Source organism: Nannospalax galili, unplaced genomic scaffold (assembly GCF_000622305.1).
Source record: "Nannospalax galili isolate Female #2095 unplaced genomic scaffold, S.galili_v1.0 scaffold1076, whole genome shotgun sequence".
In the NCBI taxonomy this organism is placed as follows: Eukaryota; Metazoa; Chordata; class Mammalia; order Rodentia; family Spalacidae; genus Nannospalax; species Nannospalax galili.
The window spans coordinates 893624-912997 of record NW_008338348.1 but is presented as its reverse complement, the minus strand read 5'-3'; the positions used below and the strand labels follow the sequence as shown (position 1 = coordinate 912997).

At 47.4% G+C, this 19374-nt stretch overlaps 1 protein-coding gene across 2 annotated transcripts in view; it reads right to left on the bottom strand.

Annotated features, from left to right (window-relative positions):
• Stk32b (serine/threonine kinase 32B) overlaps window positions 1-17488 on the bottom strand; it is a 379118-nt gene extending 361630 nt beyond the window's left edge. The window contains exon 1 of one of the 2 annotated variants that reach the window (XM_008833119.1): window positions 17263-17488. In XM_008833119.1, the coding sequence (XP_008831341.1) occupies window positions 17263-17314 (52 nt within the window). In that variant the 5' untranslated portion in view covers window positions 17315-17488. The remainder of the gene's footprint in view (window positions 1-17262) is intronic. The other variant, XM_029563507.1, reaches the window with a different exon arrangement.
• Window positions 17489-19374: the final 1886 nt, after the last annotated feature.

The following is a 19374-nucleotide window of genomic DNA, read 5'->3' as shown; positions in this document are numbered from 1 at the left end:
TTAGCTATTTTTATAACAGAACATATAGGTGCACTGGTTCCATATCAACCAATCAAAGATATTTAATGATGTTATAGTTCACCAGCTGGTAGGAGAATTTTCTAATGCTTCACAAGATTTCCTTGAAACATTTTTCTTGCTCTATTTATTTATTTTTTTCAGCCTGAAGAATCACCTCCTCTATTCAGGTACCTTGGAGCTGCTCCTCTATTTGCCTGTGTGTGTGTGTGTGTGTGTGTGTGTGTAGTGCATGTGTATGGAAACACACATGCTATGGGGTATGTGTGGAGTCACAGGACAACCTCAGTTGTCAATCCTCCTTGTCTGAAAAAGGATCTCTGCTCTTTACTACTGAACTGCATGTGCTGGGCTAGCTGGCCCACAAACTTCCGGGGATTCTCCCATCTCTGGCCCCCTCTCATCATGGGAGCACCAGAATTGCAGATGTAAGCCCCTTGTCCAGGCTTTGGGATCTAACCTAAGGTCCTCATGTTTGCACGCAAGCCCTTCACCTACAGAGCCATCTCTGGAGTCCTCTTCTAATACCTGGTTCTGCTATAACAGAATCAAGATTCTCATTTATCTGCTTTACATAATATCTATATGCTGCTATTTTAGAGATTTTTTTTTCAAGAATCTTTTTGTACACTATGCACAGCCTCCTTGTAGAATTTCACACAGAGCCAATCCCGCAAGGCCAGTGGTCCTCACCACACCCACCCTGGCAGCGCCAAATATGAGTTACTTATCTATTCTGTATTATTCCTCTGTCAGATTAGTAACTGCAAATATTTTCGGCTTGAACTCTGATTTTTCAAATTATTCCTTCTTGCCTCCAGACTCCATTTTCCACCCTTTCACCCTGTGTGTGGGTATTTGTCACTGTGGTTTGCTTCTTGGAGGAAGCAAACAGTTGGGTCTTGTTTTTTAATGCAACCATCCGGTCTGTATCTTCCAATTGGAGAAGCAAGACATTTACATTCAAGGTTATAATTGAAAGATATGAATTAATTCCTGTCATTTTTTTGTTTTTCTAATGTTTGATTCTTTCCCAATTCACATTTGCTTATACAGGCAATTCATTCCTTTCTATCCTCTCATTACGTTTATCTTCATCTTATGTGGGTGCAGAATTCCTTCATGTATCTTCTTTAACTTTGGCTTAGTGATCATAGATTCCCCTGTGTTTATCCTGAAAGGACTCTGTTTCTCCTTTGGTTCTGAAAGATGAGTCCACTAGATAGAGTAATATAGATTGATTGTTACTTTCTTCAGGAACTAAATCCATCGTTCCATGAGCCCCCTGTTCCTTAGCATCTCAGTTAAGAACTTTGCTGTTAATCTACTTGATATGCCTTTGTAAGTGACTTTACATTTCTCCCACAGATTTCACTATTTTATTGCTTTGTGCTGTATGTAATCTTGGAATTTTAACTATACTATGGTATAAGGAAATTCTTTTCTGGCCATGTCTGTTTGGGGTTCCAAATGCCTCCTATACCTGAATGTCCATCCATCCCATGATTTGGGGGTTTTTCTACTATTATTTCACTCAGTCAGTTTCTATGCCTTTAATCTTTGCCTTGATAGATGGTTTTACTCCCAAAATATATTAATTCAATCTCTGAATTAGTCCTGGGGTCATATATGCCCTGCTCATGTTCGTTATTTTCATTTTATTACTGTCTGAATGTTATAATTCATTGACCCCTTCTTTGAGCTCTGAAAATTCTCTGTTCTAGATTGTTGGTAAGGCTTTTTACTCTGTTTTATTTTATTTGACTTGCTGAGCGATCTAGTTTCTTTTCTGTTGCTGTGATAAAACCCTCTGACCAAGGGGGCTAGAGAGACGGCTCAGCAGCTAAGAGAACTGGCTGCTCTTCAAGAGGACCCAGGCTCGATTCCCAGCACCCACATGGTAGCTATCAACTGTCTGAAACTCCACAGACACCCTCTGCTGGCCTCTGTGGGTGCTGCATGACATGGGTGCACTTACACACATGCAGGCAAAACACTCATGCACACATAAAAAAAATATATTAAAAAAAAAAACATAAGCAACTTCAGGGAATAAAGGGTTTATCTTAGCTCACAGGTCATGGTCCATCACTGAGGGAGGCCAGGGCAGGAACTCACACAGGAACTTGAAACAGAAACCATGGAGGAAGGCTGCTTGGCCGGCTTCTTGAGGCTCGTGCTTAGCTAGTTTTCTTATACAGTCCAGGACCTCCTTCACAGAAAATGGTGGTGCCCATAATGGACTGGGCCTCCTACACTGATTCACAATCAAGACCATCCCTCACAGTCATGCCCACAGGTCATTCTGACCTGGGAAATCCCTCATTTAAGTTTCCCTACTCAGGTGACTCTAGGCTGTGTCAAAGTGACTTTTAAAGCTAACTAGGACACTGAGCTTTTTACTCTGTGATTTATTTTTGTGTCTCTTTCAAAATCTCTTATTAAGCTTGTCGTTCATATCTTATCTTCCTTAATATATTAGGATATCTTTCTGCATTTTTAATTCATTGGGTTTTTAAATCATCCTTTTGAGTTCTTCTCTGGCATCTCATCTACCTCACTGTCTTCAGAATCAGTTGCTAGAGAATTATGAGCTTTTGGAAAAGTCATGCTGCCTTGCTTTTTAATAATTAGTGTATTTCTATGCTGGACGTGTGTATGTGTGTATCTGTTAGGCTTGATGTCTTCTACTTTGATGTGAGAGCCTTTTGAGAGAACAGCCTTCCCTTGAGCATGTGTCCTGGATTACTAGACTGTTCTAACGTGCTGAATGTATTTCCCAATTGAGTCTCGTTTTCTCCAAGTCTTTACATCCAACACTGAACTTTAGTATATCCTCTTGAACTGTTCAAAGTGACTCCATTTTTCTCTAGCTGGCTGTATTTTTTGTGCTTCATCCGGCCGCTCCCCCTGCCTTGCCCTGTTAACCGCATCCAGCCAGGCAGAATGTTCACAACCAGCTGCACCTGCGGCTCCATCCAGGAAGCCCAGCGTTTATGCGCGTCTGAGAAATTTGGGTTTTTTGTGAAACTCAGCAAAAACTTTTTTGATAATATACCTGCCCCTGGTAAGATTAACTATGGTTTTCAGCTGTGCCCCTGGCATGATGTAATTGTGATTTTAAGCTTTATAAAAGGTTGCTCTGCCTCCTCTGGGTCAAGAGTTGTCTCTGGCATAAGCCTGCTCTCAACCACTGGTTATTGAAGGACTGTAAATTCTACCATCACTCTGTGGCGTTCCTCTGTGACTCACATGGGATACAACACTTTGTCACCCGCCTCTCTGAAAAGCTGTCTTCTGGCTGTTTCCAGTATAAACCATGGAAAAGCTGGGACGTGCTGCTCACTTCTAATTGGCCACCAGGATTCCTCCTAATCTGTGGTTTTTAAGATGCTTCTAGAAGCACGAGGCTCTTTCCTTTACTCTTTCTTCAAGCTCCCTGTAGGACGTCCCCTTTAGATACAAGGAAGGAGCCTGTAACCTCAGAAAGTTTACAGCATGAGTTTCATTTTCTTTCTCTGACACACACTAAAGACAAAGTAAATGCAACGCGGACACTTCCTAAACTGATGGGACCCGTGAGCGCAAAAGACCACAAGAGCCACACAGTCTCTGCAGAGAGAGCAAAATTAATTTTCAAAAATAACTAGAATTGAAGCTCCAGCAAACACTGTGAGAGCCTGTGCCGACTTCACGGGACAGTTACTGTGAGGGTTAGCATGAACTGTCAACTTGGCAAAGCCTTTAATCACCTGGGAGCTGGAGCTCTGGGCATATCTGCGGGGAACTATCTTGAGTACATTAATTGAGGTGGGAAAATCCACCCAGTGCATGTGGCATCATTCCCTAGGGCATTCTGGGCCACATATGAGTGAAAGAAGCGAGCCGAGAGCTAGGAAGCATGCACACATCCATTGTTCCTTCTTACCACAAACATAACATGACCAGCTGCATCGTGTTCCTGCCGCCATGATCTCCCCACCATAATGGAGGGGAACCGGGACCCGTGAGCTAAAAAGAACCCTTCCTCCCATAAGTTGTGTTTGTCAGACTATTTTATCACAGCAACACGAAAAGAAACTGAGACATTGCCACGTACCAGAGATTGGACTAAGAACTTGAAGTGTTGTCCCTGATAAAGACAGTCGAGGAGAAGCCAGTGGGTGTGGGACACAGAGGGTCTTGAAGATGGTATTGCAGTTTTGATCTTTATCCAGTGAACAGTGAGGACCAGTGAAGAACGCCAAGTTGGGAACCGCCATGATCACAGCTGTGACTTAAAGCTATTCCAAAAGTACAAATGAATGTGTGGAGAGGCAGGTCCCTGGACTCCAAATGAGATGTGATGTTTAAATCATGTATGACTAGACAGATGAAGACAGAGTTGAGAGGTAAAATCAATACAGCCATGTGCCTATGTGGATTTGTGGGGAGATGGGGGAGACAGCCTGAGCTATGCTGGCCTCCTCAACTGGTTAGAAAATGCCACTGACCACAAAACTGGCAGACACTAGCAGAAAATTAATGCAGTGAAGTCATGTTGAATTTGAGATACTAATTCTTTTGAGACATCCAAGGGGAATTATAAATAGGAACACGGGTTTGGAAAAGAGAAGAGAAATCTAAATTAAGGTAACCAGCTACTGAGTCAATGCCGCGTAGTGATATGTGATTTTTCTTTAATTGTCTCGGCTCCAAATCAAATTCTTGTGGCTGGAGCTGGCCCCTGTAGACTTGCCTCCTTTGGCGTCTGGCTCTGCTAACCACTGCCAATAGAGGGCACAGAAGAGACCCTGAGAGACCAGAACTGGAGGAAGTGTCATTGCTGCTGTCTACCAGCATCCAGTGGGCAGCTATGGAAGGGCCTGGATGCCGCAGCCAGCAACCTCCATTGAGCTCCCTGCTGTCTCGGCCCACCTGTTGCTCTGGCAACCATGCTTTTTGCAAAGAGATCAGCAGCAGAGCCCGAGGAAGGGTTCCATTCCGGGAAGGGGTTCTGCGTGGCTTTTCCACCGTCGCCCCCTCTGCCTTCAAGGCAAGGCTGTGTCTGGAGTTGCTGTGCTGCGTCTCTCAAAGTTCCTTTTTCTCGGTTTTTGCACTACCTGAAGTCTGAATTACATTTCACCTTATGGGAAACTGGTATAGTTTTGGGGTCCTGGCTGTACCCCAACATATAGAATCATTGAGCAGGTAGAGGTGGAGCAGATCCCTGGGGAACTGGGACAGACAACCAAGGACACATTCCAAGTGTTCTGTCTTGAGAAACATCAAGCTTCCTCATGAGAGATCCAGGGCTGATCTTGCAAAGATGAGGAAGGAACCATCACAGACGTGACAGGAAACCCAGGAGGGTGTAGAGCTACAGAAAGCATGGGAGGCTACTGCTTCGGTAAATAATAAGCACAGCTCTTAATATGTAGAAAATTTCCTGATATGCAAAATTATGAGCCTCAAGGAAACCTTGGTAAGTATAATGACCTTAAAATGAAGACATTTGTACTGTTTGTAGACATCATGAAGGACTAGAAAGGGCCAGCATGAGATAGAGAACATGTGCAACTCACAATTGTTGAGGGAGTGTCAGGGACGTGGCAGAGGAACCTCTGCAAATCAAAACACAGACTTCCAACAGAAAACAGAAGCAGCTGCGACCTGGCCCTTCGAAGCAGCAGAAACCCACTTGGGAACAGATTGCTCAGCAACCGCAGCTGCACTATTGACAGAACGCGTTTGTCAGCATCGGCAGGCCATTCTATATTCATTCGACTAGGGTGACAAAATCAGTAACACAAAATACCAGCAAAGGCCAAAAGGGTGTGCTGTCCTTCACAGTGGCCAGCAGCTGGGCAACTCGGGCTGGCTTGGGTCTTGCTATGTAGACCAGGTTAGCCTCAAACTCACAATCCTCCTGCCTCCCAAGTGCTCAGACTGTAAGTATCTGCCACCAAGCCTGGCTCACCCACAGCTTCCGAGCTCTTTAAATGTGCTAGCTCAGATTAAGATGAGCCTTAAATGTAAAGTGCATACTCAGTTGCAAAGCTTAGTGTCCAATGCCAATATCTGAGTAGCTTTGGTCAGATGAGTCACTGAAGTTAGGGCCACTTCGAAAAAAGAAGGGAACGAGAGCTTAACACATACGAAAATGTATGTGAGGCTGGTGTCAGCTGACTGAATCCTGTATCTACAGTACCCTGCTCACGTGGTGATGGGGACACCTGTGTCTGGAACAGGAAGTGATGGACCAAGCACTCTGTCAGCCATCCGTTAGGATCGTGGGAAGCTGCATGTGTGCCAGTTCTTCAGCTCTCCTGCTGTGGAGGTGCGTATAAATCACCAGCAGCAGCCAAAAACTAGCAACGGCACAAATATCCAGAGCCAGAAAAATAGGCAAGTGAATGATGGTATAGTCACATGGTGGAACATTATACAGCAATGAAAACCACAGAGGAATACCTAAAACATGCTGCTGTTTTTATGATTCCCAAAACATAATACAAACTAAACACTATTGTTTAGGAATAAGAACATTTGGGAAGGGAGAGGGTGGCATGTCCATGGAGCCTCAATAGAACTGGCCATGCTTTGTGTCTTTGGCGGGGTGGTGAGTTCAAGAGTGAAGTAATTTTGTATCCAAGAAAGAAATGGCTTACAGCTCTCTGCTATTTGTAAGAACCAAAAGGCTATGAGGTCATGAGGATGCTCTGGAAAACTGTCTTACTAAGATGATGACAGCAATTTGAGGGTCACCACTCTCACAGCAGGGAGACAATATGAGGCTTTGACTGATGCTTTTGCAAGGAGTGGGGCTGTGAATGTGAGAGGGCAGGATAGGGAGTCTCAGGAGGTACAGGTGTGTGTTTGTAGGAACCTTGACGCTCATCAAGGACAGGGGCAGGGAGCTTCCAGATCAGAGTAGTTTTAGTCAGCTTCTCAGGGGAATCTGTGGTAGTTTAAATGAATGCCCCCCATAGGCTCCAAGTATTTGAACACTTTTTTCTCTAGTTGGTGGTGCTGTTTGTGGAGGTTTAGGGGGTGTGGTCTTGCTGCAGGAAGCACATCACTGGGGTTCCGGCTTTGAGAGTGCATAGCTTGGCCGCTTCTGGTCTACCTCACTCTGCTTCCAGTGTCTGCTTGAAGACATGAGTGCTCCTCTTCCTGCTCTGTCCACCTCTGCCACCAGGCCTCCCTTCCATGTCCGACTCACCCCTCTGGAACCATAAGCCCAAGAAACTCTTCCTTCTATAAGTTGCCTTGGTCATGGACTTTTATCACCGCAACAGAAAAGAAACTAATGCAAGATGTGATGATTATACACAATTTACTTCTTAAGACCTCTCTGAAAAGCCTGTACAGCCATCCACCAAGGAGGGAGTGACAGGTCAGACATCCAAGAGAAATGCAAGCTCAGAGAAGCTGGGTCTGCTTCTCGTGTTGCTCAAGTCTGACAGCTGAGTCCAAGAGGCTGTGAGGTTACCGGGGCTGGAAGCCCTCAGAGGCTATGGGGAATGGATGGTGTTAAGAACAAGAGCCTGCCAGTGAGACTGCCCAACACCCCAGGACTCCCTTGAGGTTACCAAAGGCTACATACATTCCAGGAACAAGTGTGAAAGACAGTGAGACCAGCTGCATAGGATCTAACTCTCTGAGACCAGCTGCAACCATCTCACTCTCTGCAAGTACTCAGAGGGACCCTGACTGCTGGTCCCACTCCCCTCAAGTGTCCCTGCCACAATATGTCAAAAAGGCAACAGGAAACAATGGCTGGATCTGTATTTCTGTATCTATTTTCATTGCCCAAAACTGAAATTGTCCATTGCTACCCTGTAACAGGAGGACAATTCCCTTACCAGACATCACAGGCTATCAGATAAAAAACTCAGTGGTCGGAACGGGCTCCTTCTTTTAGAGCTGTTTACCAGGAAAGTCCTATAGTCTCTTGAGCGGTATTGGCTTTTGCCGTTGCTCTTTGATGTCCTCCAGAACTTCACAGCAAGACTCTATTGCTGAAGACACTACTGCAAAGGTAAGCTGTAGAAATGGAGAATTCATCCCTACTGTCTAGTGTTCATAGTACTGGAAAATGCTATGCATGCTCCTGGAAGAGAAAGTAATCATCAACCTTACCCAACTGTGAACCCCAAGAGCTACAATAATGACTGGCCTGGCAAGATGTGTCCACTGGTGCAATAGTGGCACAAATGTTATGAGAGAAACCAGCCACCTTCTGACTGGATTTAAAGCCTGCTTTACAAGATGGAGCCCATACCTGGCACTGTTATTAGGGCCAAGAACCAGTGGCTAGACAGGTCACAAGCCATAGAGAAGAACCTCTACTATTACTCTGCTAAATGGACACAGTATTAAACTGGTTCTTAATGACATGTTGCTATACCCACAGATTAGTGCATCTCTCATCTCTTACCAGAGAAGCTTCTTCTTTGCAACAGATGGTGATTAACACAGAGACTCACAACTGGTCAACATGCAGAGGATAAGAGACTGTGCTGTGATCAGCCTTATATCATACCTTCTCCTCCCAAGACTCAGGGATCATTGAGGAAGAGGGAGACAGAAAGATTGTAAGAGTCAGAGGTGGTGGGTGAATACAATGAAAATGTATTTTCCAGACACAACAGGGCAACTACACACATCAACCCACGGTACTTGTGACAGCATGCATAAGACTCACACAAGCACAAGGCAGGCAAAAACCCAGCATGGACAGGGGAGGTGGGCAAGAAGCCCCAGTCATGCCTAAGGAACGACTGGCAATTGGTAGCTGCTGGGAGAGAGAAACTCTTTTTAAGGGAGAAAAGGTTTATTTGTCTCACAACTCTGGGTCACGGCCCGTCGTTGCTGGGAAGTCAAGGCAGCAGGAACCTGAGGCAGCTGGTCACAGCACATCCACTGCTAAGAGTAGAGAACGGTGAACTGATGCATGCATGCTACTGCTCTGAGCAGTCTCCCCTCTTCAATAAACCAAGGACCCAGCCCACAAAATGATGCAGCCCACAGCCAGGGTGGTCTTCCCTTCTCAGTTAATGCAGTTAAGAAAAGCCCTCACAGTGTATATCCCTGGATAGGATGCCTGTATTAACCCTCACCCACCCATGGCTCAGGGACCATTGTGGAAAAGGCGGGGGGGAGAAAGACTGTAAGAGCCAGGGTTGGCCTATGAACATGGGCAATCGGAGGCTTTCAGGCCACTGGAAGCTTGCTCATATGAACTTGTGGCAATGGTGGCATTGAGCACAAGAACCATGACAACTGAATCAGACAAGGGCCCAGCATGGAGTGTGGGAATTGGGTGACTGTTCCCAAGCCTGGGAACAGTCGGCAACTGATTATTGCCTGGTGAGGGAGAGCAGATCTTCCTTAAGATCTCTACATAGGCTGACTAGAGTCCAGTGGATGAACTTGCACCGAGGGACATCTGGGTACAAATGCTTGACCAGATAGGACTTAACATGTATGATAGAATGCATGATGGGGGGCCATGGATGGGGGAAGGGGGTCTAAATTTGATTAAGAACTATTATATGAAATGCACAAAAACTCCATAATTTTTTTTAAAAAAAGAAAAGCCCTTGTAGGTATGCCCATAGGCCCACCTAATCTAGAGGATTCCTTACTGAGGAATCCAGTGTATGATCCAGAGTGTGTCAAGTTGACAATGAGAACCACCCATCACACAGAGCATGTTTTTGTATTTTCACTATTCCTGGCAGTGGTGGATAGCGGATCTTGGGGGAGGGGGATAAGGAGGTGACTTCACCCTGTGCAGACTGTGACAGACTTGTCATTTTTCTCTGTCACAATATCAAAACCATCCTTGTCTGTTTCTCTAAGACTCAGTTTTCTTTAAGGGTGCTGGTTAAGATGATCAGGCTCCAAGGGATAGACCCACAAAGAAACATGAATTACACTCCACAGGCCTTATAAAAATAATGAGGACACGAAGTGAGGGGGAATGGAGAGGTTGGGTGGCACTCAGAGGATATGGGGGAGGGAGTTTGAATGTGATCAAAACACAGTGCATGAAATTCTCAAGGAATTAATACAAATAGTACTAAATATTTCAAGGGCAACTTTAGAGAATTTCAGCAGACAATTGAAAGGCATTAAAGAGATCAAGTCAGTAACTGTCGAGTTGGAAACACAATTAATGTGAGAAACTAATGGTTGTATTTAATAGCAGAAAGATGGACTTGAAGCAATTAAAAATAAATAGCCTGGAAGAAAATATTCAGACTAAAACATAGAAGCAAAGTGGTAAAATTATTGTCAGAGCTACACAGGTATTTAGTGGGAGGTCTGATGCCTGAGCAAGCTCAGTGTGATGTTGTAAGGAGAGAGTTGTCAGGAGCAAGACAAGTAGACAGAAGTCAAGCCTTCCAAAGCCAACAGACATTAAGTCAAATTCAAGAAGCCCTCTCCACAAGCAGGAAACTGCCAGAATGTCAGAGCTAGGCATACAGTGTTGCATTTCTTGAAATGAAATAAAAAATCTTAAGAACAGACAAGAAAAACATAAGCTTAAAGGGAACAAAAACAGTACTAGACGCTGCCTGTCAGTCAGAAATGACGGCGGACAGAAGACAACGGGATCTTCATATTACAAAGGAAAAAACAACCAATAAAGAATGTGACAGCCAGTAAAGCAAGCATGCAGAAATACACTTTAAGACACACAGAAAGTGGGAAAACATGTTACCAGCACGCATGCACCAGAGGAAATAATAAAGGAAATAATTCAGTCCAGAGAAAATAATTTCAGGGAAACAATCAAGTGAGATAAGTAACAAGTGGAGGATGGAGGTGGGGGCTGGAGAGGCGGCTCGGCAGGTGAGGGCAATTTCTCCTCTTGTAGAGGACCCAGGTTGGGTTCTCAGCATCATATCAGGGGACTCACAACTGCCTGTAACTCCGGTTCCAAGGAATCCAGTACTTTCTGTCCTCTGTAGGTACCTGCAAACTCATGGTGCACATCAACTCACAAGGGTGTATCAATACATTTTTAAAAATAAGTAAAAGACTTATTTTTAAAGTGTGGTTATGCACACACTTAACACAAGAACTTGGGAAGCAGAGGCAGGTGGATCTCTGTGAGATTGAGGCCAGCCTGGTCTACATAGTGAGTTCCAGGCCATTTGGGACTACAGCAAGACCCTGTCTCCAAAAAGACAAAACAAAAACAACTAAGCAAATAAATAAAAGAATATAATATATAAGCAAATAGAATTCATGATCCACAATGATTTCAAAGCCCAGAGAAAGAACAGTATGAAGAAATCACACAGGAATCAAACAAATAAAAATTAAACCCAATTTCTATTTTGAACCTTTCAAAAGTTGATAAACCAAACAAGATCAATAAAAATAACTGAGAAAGGAAGTACGGATTGTCAAAATCTGATCTGAAAAGGGAGCTATCACTGCAGCTCCTACAACATGGGCAGAGACGAGAAGGGGAGAAATGCTGTGACAGTGCGTCCGAAACTTACAAATCATAACAGTCCTTCACAAACTTCCAGAAAATGGCAACACCGTCCTACATTCAAGTTCTTTTAATGACGCCAGCTTAAACTCATTAGAACGATAATACTATCGCCATCAAAAATATATTCTTGGGGGTGGAGCATTGGCTCCCCAGTTAAGAGTATGGGCTGCTCTTGCAGAGGACCTGGATTCTGTTCCCAGCACCCACATGGGAGCTCACAACTGTCCTGCATCCAAACAAGGCCCACAATCCAGGCTGACCAGAGCCCCAGAGCTCCCTGGTTAGAGAATGGTCAGAGACTTAACAGGAACCAATCAAAAGGGATTCTGCAGTTACTGTGAGAAAGATGCTCTTTCTTCCACTTGGAGTCATGAAGCTGGTGGGTCCTATGAGGACACATCCTGTCCTAGCACAAAGCCCACAGAGAAGAGCGGAGGACACAGAAGGAAGGTTCCGGAGCTCACTAGGGAACCTGCGCCCATCTATGACAGGAATGACACCTTCATTCATTCATCTACTTGCCCGACAGTTACTAGCATCTCTACTCTGTTCCAGATGCTCTTTTTAAATATTTTATTGAGTCTTTGAGAATTTCATACGATGTATTTTGATCATATTCAGACATATTTCTCCCAAGCCCCACCCCCACTCCACGTCCTCTATTTTTTAGGGTCTACTGAGTGTAATTTGTGTTCTTTTAGGCCTTGGGGATGCAACACTAATAGTCCCATCACTCTCCCTCTCTACAGAGCTTCTCGCTCTTCATGAGAATCACAGTTCCCTTCCTAACGCACTCATAGCTCAGTGAAGGAGAGCAGACGGTGCTCTGGCTTTGGGTGCAGAATGTCGCCAGCCATCCATGGGCCAAAGGTTTGGTCATTGGCCTGCGCCACCAATGGGAGGAGAAAGAACCATCTGGAGATGGGGCCTGTGAAGAGCAGTCAAACCTGTGCCACCCTCTGCTGGAAAAAACCCTCTGCCTCCCTGACCACTCAGGCCTCCTAATTCATTTGAACTACAGCATAAGGCTGATTTATCCCAAAGTGCCCAACCCTCTGCTCCTTCAAGACTGATGCAAATGAACCACTCACCTGTGTTATGGCTTGAATGTGAACTCTCCCCCACAGGCTCATTCATTTGAACACTTAGTCAAACAGTTGGTAGCACTGTTTGGGAAAGTTGCAAAACCTTTAAGAGGTGGTGGCACTATGCTAGGGGAAATGGATCACTGGGGCTGGGCCCTGAGGTTTGTATAAACCAGACTCACTTCCTGTTCAGTCTCCGCTTCCTGACTGCTGATACAATGTGACCGGCCACCTCCTGTTCCTGCCACCAAGCAGGAAGTTCCTGATGGACTGTGTCTCCTTGAACTGTGAAACAGAATTGAGCCTTTCTCTCTCATGTTGATTCTTGTCAGGTATCTTTTTATAGCTGCCAGGTTCTCTGCGACACCTCCTCCTGTGGTCTAGTTGGTCCATTTGCTTTGCCCAAAAACCTGTCCTCGGTTCATTGACCCTTCCTAAGTAAAGAACAGCAGACTTGGATTCAGAGGAAGGAAGAAGTTAGGTCACTGGGAGCACGGCTTTGAAGGGATATTGAGACCCAGCTCCTTCCTGTCTCTGTCTGTCTCCTGGCTATCAGGAGGTGACTGCTACCTCTGCCATGTGTTGCACCATGACATGAGGTGTTGCCACAGGTCAAAACAGCAGAGCCAAGTAACCATGCTGTGAACCCTACAAGATAAACCCTCCCTCTTCATAAGCTCTTTGTCGTGGGTACTTTGTAACAGTGACAGAAAGCTGACACATAATACAACTAAGAAAATAAATAAATAATATGGTAGATGGTGATGACTGGTGGAAAAGATAAAAAGGAGGAAGGCGTTGGGAGGCCGTTTTAAAGATGGTCGGTGAGGGCCTTCTGAAGACCTGAGGGGATGGGGAGAATGGGCCAGGACCAAGGTGAGCTGGGGTGACAGAGGAGTGAGGTCCAGAGGGCAGGTACAGATGGGAATCCATGAGGACTTTGCTGCCATGCTGACTTCCTTCATGTGACTTGTCCCTGAGACCAGAGAGAGGGAAAGAAGCAATCTAAGAGGAGGCCTGTCACAGCCTGTCTCTGTACAGCAGGCCGTTCACCCTGCTGTGCTGAGAAGATGCTGAAGAGGCAAGGGCAGAAATTAGGAGGGCAGAAGGAGCCCACACTTACAACCTCAGTCAGAACGGGGGCCATGGCTTGCGGAAGAATGGCAGTGATGAACGCGGGACCGAGCGGCCAGAGCCCGTTAGAAGTAGAAGCACTTCCTGTTGCTTTTCTGTCATTTCTGACTCGAGGATGCTCAGCAAATGTACCACATTCCGCTAAACCATCAAAGTAGATACTCTATGGCTTCACAGGTCACCAAGCAGAACACTGCCGTTTCCTCAGTCTCCATCCCTCCTTGTGATGTGAAAGTGCTCTTTTGAGCTTCTTACTGTACATGTTAGTATGATAACTGTCATCACAGGTTCATGCTAGTGTGATAACTGTCATCACAGACCAAGCTGAGCTCAGAGCTCCCGTGAGAATGGGGAACACTACAGAGGAGCAAACGTCTCACGTTGGTTTAACATTCAAGTCCTTGAAAGTCAGCCATGTTCCGCTCAGGTAGGAGTTAGCATGTCAGCCGCCTGACAGCCGTGACCGGGAGAGAACATGCTTGTTCACTGAACCACGTCACCCTCTGCCTGAAACCCTTCAGTGGCTCCAAAATGCCTGTAAGATCAAGTCCCTGCACCCACACAAGGCCCTGGGCCCTTTGAGGGTGACGTGGCATTCAAGGATCATTTCTTTTGCTTTGCAACCTCTCACTGTACACTGTAGAGGTACTAAAACCCCAAAAGACCCCCAAATGAACCATGCTTACTGTCCTAGGTAGCTTTCTATTGACGTGATAAAACACTAGCTAAAACCAACTTGGGAAAGGAAAAGATTTATTTGGCTTACAGCTCACAGTCCATCATCAAGGAAAGCAGAGGCAAGAACTCAGGGCAGGAACCTGGAGGCAGGAACTGGAGCACAGGCCATGGAGGAATGCTTCCTTCATGGAGGCCTGCTCTTCCGGCCCCTGTTCAACCTGCTTTCTTATACAACACAAGACGACCTGCCTAGGGGTAAAACCACCCACAGTGGGCTGGGCCCTCCAATATCACTCAGAAGTCAAGAAAATGCCCCCTACAGACATGCCTACAGGCCAATCTGATAGTCACAATCCCCCAACTGAGGTTCCCTCTTCCAAGAGTATCCAGTTGACACTATCTAAAACACTTACTCTTTGCTAACGTTTAGGAACTCTTCTCCCATCTTCTGAAATGTCCCTTCCCCCAGAAACTGCTGCTATTCTGCCAGAGTCTAGTGTAAAGGAGCATGTTCTCCAACCCCTGCTCCCTGCTCCCTGCTCCCAGAGTTGGGGACCCTGTCATGTTCCTGTTCCTGCATGGGGTGGATGTGGGAAAGATGATGTGTAAATGCATACGAAATAACGAAGCATCAGGCAGCACATCACCTCACACACACAAGAAATGCAGAAAATAGGCTGTAAAGTCAAGTGCATTCACGTTCCACAGGGCTGGAGAATTTTAACCTTGAATTTCAACAAGCGCCAAAACAGGTGGCTGACCTCAGGGGCCATCACGTTCAGAATGGGAAACCAAAAAGCCAGCTATGCTGGGATGACTCCTTTGCCAATAAATATTTTAAAGCAAATAGAGTGTAAATAAACAGCAGAGATCATTGTCCACGCAGAGGTGAGATATTTCCTCTGTAGATAAAAAAGCATGAAAGAATGCTTTTTTTCTATAAGAATAAAATACATATGCACATGTACAGTTAGAGAATTGGTGCTACCAACCCTATCCCATATTAACAGCAAAGTGGGAGTGATAAATGGTAACATCAAAATAATGAAATAGTGTCTCCTCGGTGTCCTGAAGAGCAGAAGGAAACACTTTTCATTTAATTTGAAGTTTCTTTTCTTTAGAAAACTGAAATCTGCACGAAGTCAAGAATCAATATGCAATATTTCTGCAGAAAAGGTGTGATTTAGGTACATTTAGACCCCACTAGTCTCTGGCAGAGAAGAAACTAGGCAAAATTTTGAAGCGTTCAATGTTAATAAATGATATTCTACATAGAGGTGAAGACATGTTTCGAAGGAGAGGATTAACATCAGGACTGTGTTATTAAACCAAGATAGATAAGAGTCGATGTCTACTTTAGGCAGAATTGAACCTTCAGAATGATTTTAAAATGACACCGAGGGAAAGATGCTAAGAAAGTTATCCGAAGCACAGCCTTGACCCTGGCTGGGACCACAAACCATGAAAGCTGTGGGTGAGCTGCAGGGTACCCCAAGTCCCTCAGGCACACACAGAACTCCTACAGTCTCTGGTCTGACCCCATCCAGTTTCTACCAACCTGGTTCCAGTATGAAGACCAGGAAAAGCCTCGGTTGCCATGCAGACCTGGGGTCAGTAGATGTCCTGCACTGCCTATGGCCGAGAGTCCTTCAGAGACACCGGACTTGGGCTCCTACAAGAAAGCCCAGCTAGTCCAGCAGGCCCTTGCTTCACCCTCCATGGGGACGCTCCCCTCCTTTTGAGAGGGGCAATGATAGGCTTGGTGCTCCTAGAAACCATGGCTTGTGTCCTGAGCAGAAGAGAAATTCAGTCCGTCCAGGGCCTAGAACTAAGTAAACCCAGCCCGGGGCCTGGCGCGAAGGAAAGCTCGGAATGTTTGGGCTCTCATTTGGGGCACAGAGGAAATGGAACACACAGTAGGAAGCTGGCGTGCAGAGGCCGAGGGTTATTAACACAACTAGTAGCACTGGCAGAGTTACACCCACTCGTATAAATAAGACACTTTCCTCTCGGGACTAATGACTGAGCTCCCAACAATTTTACGGTACGCTCTCAGGTAAAAGAGAGAATGTTGAGTAAGTTGTCAGGGACACGCAGCTATGGAAGCAAATACTAAAAAAAAGCTGCCTAGGCTTCTGCTAAATCAGATACCCAAACACCTAGTTCTGTGGCCACAAGCACATGTTGAGTAAGTTGTCAGGGACACGCAGCTATGGAAGCAAATACTAAAAAAAGCTGCCTAGGCTCTGCTAAATCAGATACCCAAACACCTAGTTCTGTGGCCACAAGCACCCTCCGGCCTCCAGGTGCCCCAAGCAGGAGTCCCTCCTCAGCGCCACAGAGTTCAGCCACAAGCTTTCCTTATGCCATCCGGGGCGAAGGAAGAGAGCCACGGTCAACGTGCTGGTGCGCACTAAATGGGCGGTGGGCACAGCTCCCGTGCAGCCATGCACAAGGCCACCTCTGTCAGCCACGAGCTCGGAAGGCGACCTCGGCTTCGCGGGAGCCTGAGCTGGAGAACAGTTCCCCCTCCTACTCGCCTGCATGGCCAGCTCCTCCCTGAGACGCCCCCAAGTGAAGCTTGAGTCCCCCTCTCCCCTCCCGGTCTTGGGTCCCAGCTCCGGGTTCAGCATGGTCCCGGCTTCTAAACCACATCAAAGTGTAAGAGTTGTCCAGGTAGAAACCCACGCCCGGCACATCACCAGCGCGGGGCGACGCGGCTGTGCCTGCGTCCCGCGCCCACCCATGAGCTGCACTCAGCACTCAGGAAGGAAGGCTGAAGGAAGGGATGCCCAGCCAACACCAGAGCCCCGTGTGTGGGGAGTGGCGGGCTCGGGGCCCTCTTACCTTCCTCGTTCTCGTCAAACACCGGGGGCTTGTGGGAGTGGTTCCCGCCCATATTCCCGCTACGGCCTCTGCCACATCCCCGGCCCGCAGGGATGTGGGATGCGAGATGCGTGCGGGGATGTGGGGTGCAGGATGCACACCAGGATGCGGGATGCAGAGGATGTACCGGGGGAGGCAGGATGCAGGGTGTAGTGGGAGCGGCCGGCCGGGTTGTAGTAGCGCACGGAGCTGGAGGGGGCAGAGCGTCGCGCAGGGGCGGGGACAGCGAGGCCGCCCCTTCCTCCCGGGTGCCCCCCTGCCTCAGCTGCGAGATGCTCGGTGGATGCTGGTACCGGTACCGAAACCCGGGGACTCCCCAGCCTGGGCCATCCTGCAGCTGCTCGGTGGAGAGTGAGCGGTGTTGGGGAGGAAGGGGAGGAAGAAGGGAGAGAGGGAGGGACCGCAGCGGGGGGCGCAGCTGGAGGTGGGGGCGTGGACCCCGGATCTCAGCCAAGACTGAGAAGCCACCTCCCCCGCCCCATGTCACAGTGAGGGGGCGGGGACTCCGAGGGAAGGGGACCCCCCTGCGGGGTCCCCAGGACTCCCCACCCTCCGTGTTTGACAGTTCGGATTGGCAGAGACCATGGTCCTCCTGCTGGCTCAGCGACCCGCTTCCTCTTTGTTTTCCGGGATGTTTAATGAATGAAAGTAGAGCCCAGAGCCTAGACCTACGGAGCCCAATCCAATCCCTCATCGAACATGGAGAAAGTGAGGCCCGCAGGAGTGCGATTTTTCCAAGAACTATTGTCTCTACGAATGGCCTGGCCTGGACCTCAGATTCCGTCCCTCCCACCCCTCTAGGAGGCTGATTTAGGGGAGGGGTTCCCAACTGGGTATCTGGGCTCCTAGGAGGGAACTGAGCTGTGCAGGTGGCAGGAAAGACGCTCCCGGGGCGGGTGCGAGGATGCCTAAAGGCCGGGCGACCCTGCCCGGGTGCAGTGGGAGGACTCAGACTCCCTACGGTCCCAGAGCCGGAGGGCGGTACCTGGCAACTAGGGCTGCCTGCCCAACCCTCCGCCCGCTGGAGAATCTCTGGCCAAGTTCTGCCATCTGCTGGCCGCTGGGAACCACTGTGTGTGCTTTGGTAGAATTCAGCGGGTCTTTTTGAGAGGGGGTTCTTCCCTCCCTCCGTTTCTCCTTCCTTTCCTCTCTCTCCTAGCCTCCTCTCTCCCTGTCTTCCTCTCTCCCTATCCTCCTTTCCCCTCTCCCCTCTTCCCTCTCTCTCCAATGCAACTTCATTTCCCCAGGGCTCTGACATGGAACCAGCTCCACCCTCCCCAGCCTGATTTAGTCGTTTCTTACCCAACCTGCCTCTTCTCAGAACAGGTTGTATGTTGGCTGGGTGCTGCTGTACCTTGTCCTGGATTTTCATCTGTGGAATGCGGTGGTAGATACTAACTCCAAGGTTGCTGTTGGTGTGGTGTGGGGTGATATCTATAAAAGCAGCAGTGACTTACAGGAAATAGATGATCAAGAAACATGCCCCCTCCCCTTGCTTCTGCAAAAGACCTGGCCAGGTGATGTGACCAGTCTACCCCAGACCCAGGGCTGAATGAATGCAGCACACAAACACTTCATGAGGCCGAGGGAGGAATGTGCAGTTACAGGTGGAGATCTCTTCCCTTCTTGAGCACTTAAGCTTGGATGGTCCCTGAACCTCTTCTGGCCTGGGTTCCTTCGTCTGTGTAATGGGTATGGTGGTTTGAGTGAGAATGCCCCACATGCTCAAGTATTTGAACACTTGGTCAGTTGGTGGCACTGTTTGGGGAGAGTCATGGAACCTTCAGGAGGTGTGGCCTTGCTGGAGGAAGCATGTTTGGGCGGGGGGCTTTGAGAGCTCATAGGCTTGCCCCACTCTAGTTTGCTCTGTCTGCTTCCTGTGCATGCTTGAAGATGTGAGCCCTCAGCCTCCTGCTCCAGCCTCCACGTCAGCCATGCCTCCCCTCCATGATGGATTCTTATCCCTCCAGAACAGTAAGCCAAACAAACTCTTCCTCTTTTAAGTTGCCTTGGTCATGGTGTTTTATGACAGCAACAGAAAAGAAACAAACACAGGGGCTAACAGTATACCTT